Source organism: Strix aluco, chromosome 6 (assembly GCF_031877795.1).
Source record: "Strix aluco isolate bStrAlu1 chromosome 6, bStrAlu1.hap1, whole genome shotgun sequence".
Taxonomy (NCBI): domain Eukaryota; kingdom Metazoa; phylum Chordata; class Aves; order Strigiformes; family Strigidae; genus Strix; species Strix aluco.
Window position 1 is genome coordinate 35,113,803 of NC_133936.1, and position 12,629 is coordinate 35,126,431.

The 12,629-nt window shown below is 38.6% G+C and overlaps 1 protein-coding gene across 2 annotated transcripts in view; it reads left to right on the forward strand.

The window, feature by feature from the left end:
- Positions 1–12,629, forward strand: part of STAT4 (signal transducer and activator of transcription 4) — a 42,545-nt gene that overhangs the window by 25,797 nt on the left and 4,119 nt on the right. The window contains exons 11-22 of one of the 2 annotated variants that reach the window (XM_074829591.1): positions 535–594; positions 1,959–1,976; positions 2,056–2,149; positions 2,983–3,027; positions 6,283–6,366; positions 6,627–6,725; positions 7,932–8,067; positions 8,917–8,969; positions 9,767–9,861; positions 10,295–10,431; positions 10,844–11,035; positions 12,304–12,370. In XM_074829591.1, coding sequence (XP_074685692.1) covers positions 535–594; positions 1,959–1,976; positions 2,056–2,149; positions 2,983–3,027; positions 6,283–6,366; positions 6,627–6,725; positions 7,932–8,067; positions 8,917–8,969; positions 9,767–9,861; positions 10,295–10,431; positions 10,844–11,035; positions 12,304–12,370 — 1,080 coding nt within the window. The remainder of the gene's footprint in view (positions 1–534; positions 595–1,958; positions 1,977–2,055; positions 2,150–2,982; positions 3,028–6,282; positions 6,367–6,626; positions 6,726–7,931; positions 8,068–8,916; positions 8,970–9,766; positions 9,862–10,294; positions 10,432–10,843; positions 11,036–12,303; positions 12,371–12,629) is intronic. The other variant, XM_074829592.1, reaches the window with a different exon arrangement.

Below are 12,629 nucleotides of genomic sequence, written 5' to 3' on the forward strand. Positions count from 1 at the left end.
TCAGAATACTCGGAGCTACTTTTGCGTGTAGGAAAAAGAAAATTCTGCATTTGGGGGGCTCTGGTGAATCAATGACAAGTTATTTCTCTCCCACTAGCTCCTTGCCTGACTTTGTGAAAGGAACAAAGACTGGAAAACAACTCTCATCTCATTTCCACCCTGAAGCAATAAGAATACATGGAGGGCTGGGTGGGGGGTGGAAAGGGTACATGAAAGAAAGCACCCATACGTCTATGGTGCAGTCAGATTATACAAATCCGTTTCTTAAATTATTACTTCTTTGTTGTCTTTCTAGCCATTCCCTCAAACACATACTAACTTTTCCACATACTTGCCAGGAGGGTAGAACACCTGCCAGTGGAACAGCCCAGCTCCTCTTTCTGGGTATACAACCCTGTAATCATGATATAACCCTAGATGCCTAATCTGTTCTCAGATTATAATAATTTCAGATACTTTAGTGTGGAGCTACTCTAATATTTTCTAGTGAGAAATTTATTGTTAATGCTCACTTTTACATTTTCTGTTTTGAAGGTTGCTAATTAAATTGCCAGAGCTGAACTACCAGATCAGAGTGAAAGCAACAATTGACAAGTAAGAAACTTTAAAGTGAAGATATTCTCTCTCTTCCTAGAGACAACAAGGGTTTTTCAGTTGCTACCCTATCTGATTTAGAAGTTGCTCTAAAAAGGAAAAAAAGACAGTTAAAACATCAGGGTAATGCTTTTCTTTTTGTAATGTGGGAGATTGTCTTTTTTTTAGAAAAAAAAGCTGCTATGTCTAATTGATATTTTCAAATTGGAGTCAGGAAGTCCATTTAAGATTTGTTTCAAGACTGAGATAAAATTCATCAGTCTGAAACAGTAGCATCACACAAAAACTTTAAATCAAACTGTATTGCATTTATGGGATAGTTTGTTTTGAAATACCACTTATCTCTGCTTGCCTTAATAGGCCCAGTACCTTCAATGCAGCTCCTCCAAGCAGTACATGAAGTTTGTGCTTGAAAAGCTAGTGCTGTAATTAGTAACTATGGCAGCTTACAGAGTTTTACCCCTTGCCTGAACTTAAGACTGCTACATAAACTCCTCCTAAGGTCTTTAGTTCTCCTTTATGTTCCCATTATTACTTACAGTGGTCCCAAATGAACAGGATCCCCAGCTTCTTTGGTTGATTATAATTTCCTGAGCAAAAAGCATCTCAGAGCCTGCCTATACTGTTTGTGAAAACAGTGTTAATGCTGCCTGGAGTATTTCTATTTGGGTTGGTGCACCTTCTCTCAGCAAGCTGTATTATTTTGAGTAATGCCCAGTCCTGTAGAGCAAGCTTGGTTATAGATAGGTCAGGGCACCCTAGCATGATAAAACATGGGGCAGAAGACTTGCTGTCAAGGTATGATTTCCGAATCAGCAAAAGTGATCCAAGTCCTCACCACCCACCATCCCCAGCCACAGGTACCGGCTACCTCCCTTCTGGCTGCTGTGCTTCTGCAGGCCCCTGAAAAATGCCTTGACCTCATGGACATAGATGTTGGCCCAAAAGAAGGAAGGAAAACTCCCGGTGCGGGAGGAGCAGGAGAGAAGCCAGGACCGTTTCTCTCAAAAGCTGTGCACTGTCCGATTTGCTGCTGTGCACACGTTCTCCCAGTACACCATCAGCTATCTACACAGTCCCAGAACACAGGCATGCAGGCAATTAGTACTGCAGCTTTGAATACACACATGTCATTCCAGTGGCAGGAAAAAGGCTAGATGGAATATCCTGCTTGCATCTGGCCAGATGCAAAAGTCTAACTGGACAGTACCATTTCAATTCTTTAGTTTAAAAATTACAGTTGTATTTGTAACTTTGACAAGGCAAAATCTACGGTCTCAAGATATGTGTCTTAGTACAAGTTATGGCTTACACATTTACTGATTCACAATCTGTCTCCTCCCCCCGCCCCTCTTCTATTTTAGGAATGTTTCAACTGTAAGGTAAGAAAATAAAATATCATATTTCTTAAATTATCCAATACGATATTATTTGAGTATGTAAGTGTAATGTCCTCCATAGTAATCGTAGATTTGTTCTGTGTGGAACACACGTGAAAGCAATGAACATGGACGAATCTGCAAACGGAAGCCTGTCAGTGGAATTTCGACATTTGGTAAGTTTGACTGCTTTCTTTTTTCCTGTCGTGTATCTCTGGTAAAGAAATAAAAAATTCTTTAGTAACTGTGCAGGGAGAACTGTATTACTGTCAAGTCTACACTAATTTTTTTTTCCTTTATACAGAAAGTTTACTCCTAGAACCTCTTTATCCCACTTCATACTTTATCCATTCCATAAAATAAGACTATATATTTTCACAGAAATTACAAAGCAAATTCTAATTAATGCCAGAAAAGGAAATGGCTAATCATGTTGAGTTACACAGCTTCTCAGAAACTGAGTTTTGTTAAAAAAACAAAACAAAACAAAAAGCAAAAGCAAACCTAAATGAAACAAAAAACCAAAACCCAACCACACAATCATTGTCTAGGGGAAATATATAATTGAATGCTTTAGATCTGGTCAAAATTAATGCCTGTGATAACTGTCTTTTGAGAGACTATAGTACTGCTTCTGTAACTTCTCTAATATCCCAGTGAGTCATGCTTTCTGATTAGACTCCCTCACCTATGGTATCTTTTTTGGTTTAACCACAGATGCAGTGCATCAGCATAGTTTTGCAAAAGGAAATAGAGATTGACAGTCTTCAGTGCTTCACAAGCACCCTAATTAACGCTTAGTTTCTTAAAAATCTCTTTAAAAATACCAAAAGACTATTCACGGAATAGACTTTTCAAGGCATAGTGTCAGAGCCTTCATTACAGCCTATTTGTATATTCTAAACAAAACCTTATTATACTAAGAACATCATGATTACAAATGACGTTCTTTATATGTACTTTTGTCTATAGTTTCTTTGGCACGTAAATATTGTTTTGCTTTTTACAGCAACCCAAAGAAATGAAATCAAGTGCTGGAAGCAAAGGAAATGAGGTTTGTGCATTTATTTTACATGTTATTGTTGATTACTCTCACAAGTATTTCAGATTGGATTTTATTTAAATCAGAGAGCAACAATATCTTGTTAGATTTTGAAATATATATTATTCCTATAATAAGCATAGGACCCAATTATCATATGATAGTATAAGTTATAATGAGAACTTTGTAGAACTACTTAAAGAAATTTTAACTACATGCCTTAAATTTGTATCTTAAAAACGTTACAATAGGAGGTAGGAAGTAATAATCTGAATGTATACATTCCTCTTTAATGCCACCTTTTTGTCATTCACATTTTGAAAAAATAAGCTTTTCGAGGTTTTTGTTGAAGCATTTTTTCCTATAGGAACAGTTCTTTAAATATATATTCTGTTGGCCAAGCTCACAGCTGAAGGGTATAAGGGTATAATTATATTTCCATCAAAGAAGTTTGCTTGCCTCAACCAGGACCAAAAGTATGCTTAGTTTCCCAGTACTCATCCAAACCCGGTCATAGGTTCCCCTCTTGTGGTGACACTGTTACACGTTAGCCCTAACAAACCAGCAGGTACTTTGCGGTACCCAGATTGCAGAGGCATGCACATACCACCTGGCACAGACAGTGAAAAGGTATTAGTGCTTGCTTCCAGCAGAGGAGCTTAAAATCCACACATTCCTGCTTTGCGGAGAACAGAAATCAGAAGTATTACCTTTGGCACTAATCCACACCCCGAACACGGTGCCCCTGCCTTCATGGGTGTCACAGAGCACCCCTTCCATTCCTGTGCTGCCCTTCACACCCCACACATCCAGACCACCGCCCAGCTCCTCACTACCTGCCCAGCTACCCTACGTCCTTCTTCTCAGTTCTGGGTTCCTACAAACCACGATTCCCCTGAGCGCCCCGTGTGTCACAGACAGCATCAGAATGGCAGGCAAGAAAGTTACTCTCTCCGTTCACTCCCCGCTGCATCACTGGCAGGAGAGGAGGGGAGAGCTGCCCCAGCGGGGGAGAAGGCAGGATGTCCTCATCCAGCAACTGGAGGCAGTAGGCAGGGAGGGGAAAGGCACGAGTACACACAGATTCTAGGGTGGCCACTGACCATCACCATAAATTTAGCATTGCCATTTAACAGTGAACATCTGCAGATAAATCTGACTGAAGCAAGAGCTTGCAGCTAATGATACAACCTCTGCCAATGCTACCAGAACAATTAGTGTCTCCCAAGGCAACTGAAGTCATAAGATGCTTCTGTGAATGCCCCCTATTTACTTAGGAAGTGAAATAGCCTATGCTGGTTTAAGGTATCTCCACACCAGTGGAACTTTTTTTACACAGTAGAAGCACTGAGGGTAAAGTTGTATTGGCAAGTTTCAAAAAAAAAAAAAAAAATTTCACTCATATCACAGCCCAAATTGATGTAACTACACAAGCACAAAAGTTGTTACAAGTAGTCTTCAAGTACAAGGGCGAAGGTGTGATCAGCATGGAGAATTTTAACCAAAAAATCTAAAGCAGAAGATACTTGTGCACACTTCACATGGTGTTTCAGAACGGAATAACTTACAACCTCATTAGCAAGACTGAAAGTCAAAGCTGGCCTCCCAGTTACTTTGCTACTTACGAAGTCATTTGCATCAAGACAAGCAAATGCAAAAATGTAGGCGTAAAAATGTTGGTGCTCTACTTTTGGTAGCATTTTACTCCCACTTTCACACGTTGTGCCTTTATAACTATATAAAACATAGGGCTGTAGAGAATTAGGACAGCTGACTGCTAACTGATTTCCTCAAACAGAGCTTCTTGGTCAAATCACAGTCTGTGAAGTCATTATTAGCATGAACAAGGGGTTTTTTTATTAACAGCAACTATAGTAATTTAAAAACTTGGTTTGTTATAGGATGTTTAGTAAGGTGAGAGTGTAGTTTTCAGTATGACTTGCCTTATAAAAAAAGTGGAAGTTCTCTGTATTTGAAATTTGTTGTTTCATGTAGATATGACTTTTTGCCTAGATGATCCATGAGAAAATTTAAGTTTTTGCAAAATCATAACAGGGGAGGGAGAAGGGGTGTTTCACCAACCCTTTCCAACTTTGTGTCAGAAATACAGGTTGAGCTGGATTGATTCTACCTGTATTAAAACATTTGAGGTCATTTGATGGATGAGTATTTAATGTAAAAGCCTTCATCTCTAAGCAGGATTTTCCCTTTGCAAGGCAAGTTTATTATTCAGATGCCTGAGGATCTTCTGTGGTCTCAATCTCTCATTTATACACTATCTTTTGTTGCAGTGGCCTGTACGTGCCCTGGAGGAGGTGCTCCATGGGAAAGAAAAGGCCACAAGGCACTTTCCCAAGGAATAGTTGGGGTTTTTTTACATTGACTGAAAGCAGAGTATTTCAGCAAATGGAAGCATTTTGATTTGAGATTTTTTATTTTGTTTCTTTTTAAAAAAGTCTTAACGAAACAAGTGTGTGATGGAGAGAGGAAAAACAACCACCACCACCACAAAAACAGGAGAAGGACAAATAGATTTTTATACTTTGACTTCTGGAGATGGAAATGTATTTTGAAAGATCTGTTTCCCATGGGGCAGAGATTTGGATCTTTACTGAGCTACGCTGGTTTGTAATCAAAACAAAATGCTTGTACTACAAACTTTAATCAACTATGACAAACAGATTTTCTTTTTTTTTTTTCTCATCCAAGAAAAGCTTGGTTTTTTAATACCAGATTTACTTTGGATTAATGATTTAGGCCTCTACTCCTTCAACTTGTACCATCTAAGTATACTTACAACAAACCTGTGCTCCTGAATGAGGGCCAACTTGTCATTAAAGCTATGGCTTTTTGTTTTGTTTCTAGTTTGTTTCTTCTTGAAGTTTAAACATCTCTGTTTAAATTGGAATTATCAATCAGTAAAGAAACGTTACGAAAAGACGAGTTGGTTACAGTCTTTATCAGACACAAAAAATAATCTGTTAACTTTTTGTGTGCAAATCTATGTTTAAAAGCACCATTTCAGAAAAAGTTAAAAGCAAAAGTTAAAAGTTTAAATGTATTGCTTTAACAATGTCAAGGGGTTTTTTTAGATTCATCAGAGTTTAACAAACAAATTATTTCCTTCACTTCCTTCTTTTCCTGTTCTACTTACATATTTGATATGTGTCTTCTTTCAAAGTTGTGTTATCTCAGCAGTCGGATCACTAAACCAGTGTTAAATAGCAACTGTGCATTCACAGTTTTATAACCCACTTACTCCCTCAGGGCCCTCACATGGTGACCGAGGAACTGCACTCCATCAGCTTTGAAACACAGGTCTGCCTGTATGGATTGACAATAAATTTGGAAGTGAGTATTCTAGCCAGATTTTCTGGGGCAAGAATAAAAGGCATTTTCCAGCAGTTTACAGAAGAACCACAGGGCCAGACCACAGGTCCGTCTATCCTCGATGCTACCTTAGCAGTAACCATAAGCAGACGCAAGATTTCCAGAACTGGACAGAAGCGTATGCTTTGGGAAGGAGGAGGGGGCTAAAAAAACCAAAGCATAACAAAGCGCTAACACTTTCCTCGACAGCATTTACATACCCCATTCATTCTTTCCACCAGACCAGCTCTTTGCCTGTGGTGATGATTTCCAATGTCAGCCAACTACCCAATGCTTGGGCTTCTATTATTTGGTACAATCTGTCAACCAACGATCCTCAGGTAGGTCTTCAGTATGCAAGTACTGACTTTCTGCATTTTCACATTTCTATTATTTTGTTACCAAGTATGTTCATTATAAAAAGGCTGCGTTTCCTTCTTAAACCAGCCTTATTTTCTTCACATACACTGTTATCAACATCATAATTTAATGTTGTTTGCTTTATCTTTTGTTCCCCGCCCAGATACAAAAGCATATGCACACTTAGCCTTCCTTTTTAGGCTAAAGTAGTAGCTCTTAAACTAAGGAAAGGTGATAGACCTTCACCACAACTTTTCTAGTTTGAATTTGTCTTTTTTGGATGCAGTTGACCAAAACTGTAAATAGTACAAAATAATTCAAAACTGTCAAAGTAGGTGTATAGGTGGGTCTGTAATGCACTTATGTGCTGCTTTCCCTCATGCATTTTATAGGAGCTAGTGCTTTCTATGGAGAAGATTTTAAGTGTCAGGTAGCACCTTCTAGTGGCTCTAACTGTGAGCAAAAGCAGAATCATTCTTTCTCAGGCTGCAGCTGGCTCAGCACATATTTTAGATTCGCTCACCGTTACTGTATTTGCAGCACTGTCAGTAGCTCTCAGGCTTTCAGTCGGGGATTAGTGGCAGTCACATAGATGTTCAGAGGAGGGAAAGGGTAAGACAGTTTACCGTGGAGTGCGCATAAGAATGATGGCAGGCCAGCTGACCAGCAGCCTGGACTTCGTATCACTCTGTGATAATCCAAAGAGTTTCTGCAGTCTTCAGTATGTTCATTACATGTACAGTCCAGAAACCAAATGAAAAACTAAGATGGGCCAAACAACTCAACAACACGTTGCTATATGAGTATGTAACAGTTTAAGATTTCCATGCACCAAACATTATAGTGAGGATACCTGCATTTATTGGATGGGATTTAAGCATGTTTTCACTGTCTTAACATATGATAATATCAGAAACATAACAAGTTATTTTATCATCCAAGATACACACACAGACTCTCACTCTCTCTAGGAGTCTCTCCCTACCACTCTGCTCAGGCACCGGAGTAGACCTTGCTGGGTGGCTGTAGGTGGGAGGGCCAGCACATGTTTGCCCCAGTGTAACCCCCCCACACACCTTATTTTTAACACTTCCAGATTCTGCTCAAGTACTTGCAGCCTTCTTTTACAGCCTGCAGTGTAGTTCATGGTTGCTAACTGTCTAAACAAAGCACTAATTCTGTTGCAGAATTTGTCTTTCTTCAACAATCCCCCTGCTGCCACTTTAAGTCAGCTCTTAGAAGTACTGAGCTGGCAATTTTCATCGTATGTTGGTCGTGGACTCAATTCTGAGCAGCTCAACATGCTGGCAGAGAAACTTATGGGTAAGTGTGTAGTAATACACAGATTTTATTTGCTTTTGGGCTTTTATATTTGATATTTACAAGTAAGGATTTTACGCATGACCTGCACTTCCAGAGCTGACTTCAAAAATGCCACACTGACATTTTTTTCTTTAAAGAAAAGCACACGTCAGCTTATTCTTACCACAAAGTGATTCAACTTTTGAACTTCCAGGCTGCTAAACTGAAGAAAGAGGGCATCAGAGTCACACTGAACTGTGATGTTATTTTGTTTCCTTAGCAAGTAATTATCTCATGCATCTGAAATCAAAAGCAAGTCTTTTTGTTTGCTTATGGGGTTTGGTTTGGGTTTTGTTTCATTTTAAGTACCCGTCCTTGTGGGTCTGTTTAGTTCTGGGACCTATGTTTCTCTGGTGACAGCGTAGCAAAGAGGCCCTATAACTTCAGTGAGATGAGATTTCTTGCTTAGTGGAGGTAGTGGAGTTGAGAGGTGCCATTGTGAATTAGCAAGAATCATAAGAAAGAAATATTAATTGCCTTAAAATATGGAAGCTCAAGGTAGAGTGAAGGCCAAGAGAAGTAACACTCAGGCTAAAAACTGAAACCGAGCACACGGTGTAGCAGAAACAAAGTCCCAGACTACTTTAGGCAAATATTCCCAAAACTACCATTATCAGCTGCTTCAAAAGGATACAGAAAAACTGATCTACAGCCCCTTAGCATGTCCCTCTCAATCCCTCACCAAGTCTGGATGTACTGTACTTCTCCTCCCCACCCCAACTATTCAGATATCTATATATCTATTTCAAACTTCAGAAAAATAGACTCATCATTTGGTGTTTGTTGGTTTTGGTTTTTTTTTTCCCTCAGGACAACAAGTCAGTTACAATGATTATCAACTATCCTGGGCAAAGTTCTGCAAGGTAGGGTTCTGAAAGTAAGACTACATTCTTCCATCCCTTAACGCCCGCGCGCATGCCTAACTCTGTCTCTCTGATGCTACTGATAAGATTCCTGCTTGTCATATGTAGGACTTATAGCCCAGCACAATCACACTGTAGAAACTGAACTAGGAAAATAGTATTTCCAGAAGTTTAAAGCTTGGGCTAAGAGATCTGCTTAGTTACATTGCTACAGATATCACAAACTGTCATTATAGTATGCCCTATATATTTCTGTAAATGACCAATAGACTGTGCTATCAAAGCACACAACACATTTTTCGTAAAGCATACAGTAATGTTTTTCATATGCTCAGTTGTGACCTAACTTATTCAAGTCAGTCGATAATGTTCAGTAACTTTGATGAGGAACAGACAAGTTATTGACAAAGAAGGGTAAACCCATTTTATTCATATTAACCACAGTGTTTAAATAAGTATAGAACCTTGGAAGGAAGTTCAACTTTCTCATCATCTTTTCTCTCAAAATGTAATTTCATAACCAGGGAGAAACAACAAATGTGATTTTTTTTCTTCAAAAATGTGGCACTTCCAATGTATATCTTAAAAATCAATTGGTTTTATGTCAGGTGGGAAGAGAGATGTTACTCAAAACAGCAGTTCAAATTTGCCATTCTCACTTGAACAAACTAGATTATTCTTGAGAAACTGAGATAGCCTTGTCATGTGGATGTTGGGTAACAGCACTCTCACAATTCTCTTCTTGTATGTCTTGTTTTTGTTTGTGTTCTGTGGTTGTTTCTTTTTTTAACCATTAGGAACATTTGCCTGGAAAGTCTTTTACCTTTTGGGTTTGGCTTGAAGCCATCCTGGACTTAATTAAAAAACACATTCTTCCTCTTTGGATTGATGGGTGAGCAACAAGGAAACTGCTGTATATTGATCTCTCTCTGCTTTATCTTTTTTCTTTACTAACCTCAGGTTTAGCTATGCAGAAGAGAATTTGCAAAGAATTTAATACTTCTGTCTCCCTCTTCCCATTGGAAGTTTTTGCTGAAAGGGAACATTACTGAATCTCTTAGAAATGCAGGTTTAGATCTCTTTATCAGTTCTGTCAGTGTACAGTCAAGTACTGGGATAAATTTCATCGTGCTTCATAGTACTTTAAGCTCAATGTCACACTCCACGTGTAAATGACATGAAGCTTTTGTCATAATTTCAAGACCTTATAAAGCTTTTCTAACCAGGCTTTGAACACCTGTATAAGGTTTGGCCAGATGCACTGCACAGATTGAAGTCTGTATTTTTCTCCAAAAGTAAACACATGATTTCCTTTTACACTTCAGGTACGTAATGGGATTTGTAAGCAAAGAGAAGGAACGAATTTTGCTAAAAGACAAGACACCAGGAACATTTTTATTAAGGTTTAGTGAAAGCAATCTGGGTGGAATTACCTTTACTTGGGTGGATCAGTTAGAAAATGGTAAGTAGCATTTAAAAAAAATAACATAAACCTCACAGTCTGCAATGTACCTGTAATACAGGAGCCACAGTTTCTTTAGTTTGAAAGTAAAATTCATGAGTATCATGTCTTAGTGTGGTTTTGGGCAAGATACAAGTACCATATTTACTGAAACACAAACCAAAACTCTGAAAGCCTACCTCTCAGTTCTTTATATTGACTACATAAGACCATTAGGAGATGTACCAGCTTACTGCAGGCTTTAAGTTTGTTTCCACATGTGCAGAAAGTGCATCTGGAAAGATCCTAACATTGGTATGAACAGGTAAAACCCACACCAGTGTAAACTGCAAAAGAAAGACAAAAATATGTTCCAACTGCAAATGCAGATCTGCCAGTTATCAGCAGTTACGGTGCCTTTGTATTTTTACAGGAGACGTAACGTTTCATTCGGTGGAGCCCTATAACAAAGGTCGCTTATCCGCACTGCCTTTTGCCGACATACTGCGCGATTACAAAGTTATTATGGCAGACAACGTTCCTGAAAACCCGCTGAAGTATCTGTATCCAGACATTCCCAAAGATAAGGCCTTTGGCAAACACTACAGCTGTCAGCCAAATGAAGGTTGGGCTCCATTTCTCTATTTACCCTTTCTGCAGAGCAGCTGCAAAGTCAAGAGGCAATTTGAGAAATGTGGGAAGAGAAGGAAGAGATTAAGATGCCTCCTTTAATCGGCATCTTCAAGAGAATGGTTTTAACACTTGTCTATCATTTAGACAGCTTCTTTTTTGTAAATATATCCCTGGTCTGAGAGGTTACATCAGAGGTGATGACAACAATATTTAAAAGAAGCTAAGAAATAGATCCTGGGGTAGAAAGAGTCAAAAAAAATGGATTTTTTTCTCCTGACGCATTACAAAATTCAGTGCTCAGGTGTTCAAAGGAGATGAAACTGAAAAGTCATCTTGCTTATTGGGTTCATAATTGTGTTACACTGTAGCATGCTTGTCTCTTTAATATCAAGAAAATTCAGTATTTTCCAAATAGCTTGGAAGACCTGCACTACTTCATTTCATTCGGCGGAACCCTATAACAAAGGTTACTTATCCTCACTGCCTTTTGCCAACATACTGTGTGATTACAAAGTTATTATGGCAGACAACGTTCCTGAAAACCCCTGGCAAGTGCACTGGAAAATACAAAAAGGCTAGACAAGAATGGCTCCAAATACATTCAGGCCCACACCCTGTCTTGTCCAACTTACAAGTCAGGCTGTTTTCAGATCCTACTCAACAAAGCTCTCAAAGCCTTGATTTTTTAAATTAGATAATATACATTCTTCTGGACTTTGAATATAAAAGGTTACAACTCCATTTGAATTCAAATTCCTACGCCAGTCAAAAATATTTGGAGGCTACAAATGTTTTTCCTCTTCATTTTAATTCAGTGGACTTTGCCTAAGGCTCCAATCCTCTAAAAATTTATGTCTATGGTTAATTTCATGCAAAAGACATTGCTGAAGCTGTATCCATAGAGATAGAGCTCCATACAAGCATCTGCAGAACTGAAATCTAAAGGCTCAGAAGTAGCAAGCTTGTAGAGTTATAGTATATTTGCTTTTGAAGTCCCACCGAGATCTCTTTCATCAGTTGCTGTACTATATCCTGAAATGGCGATTCATATCAAGGGAGCACAGCCTTATGTGGCTAACACCTGCATTCGAAAGACTAATCTCAGGAATTCCCCTCATTTTTATGGCTGTTTATTTAAGCATAAACAGAGGCATTTCTTTCTTTAATACTATGGTCTCCAGCACTTAAAGCAGATAATCAATTTCAAATAAATAATAAAATTACTAGGCAATATTTAACTTCTCTAATATTTATTTCTAGTCTCAAAGCCCTCAGATGGAGGAGGCAAAGGTTATGTTCCTTCTGTATTTATCCCAGTCTCCAAAATGTAAGTATCCTTACAGATATATTACACTTCAAATGTTATTTTTATTAAACTTGCACACTGTTTCAAAGTTTTCCCTGCCTCCCCCCATTCAAATAGTTTGGGATAGCAACACGTCGCACATTTTTATTTGGCCAAGGACGGATAAAGACAAGAAAAGGAAGTAAAGCACTTCTACAGTGCTCTTCCCATCCATGTGGCAAAACACTTGTAAAAATTGAATACAGATTTTATGGTGCTCTGATCTACTTATCTTTTACTG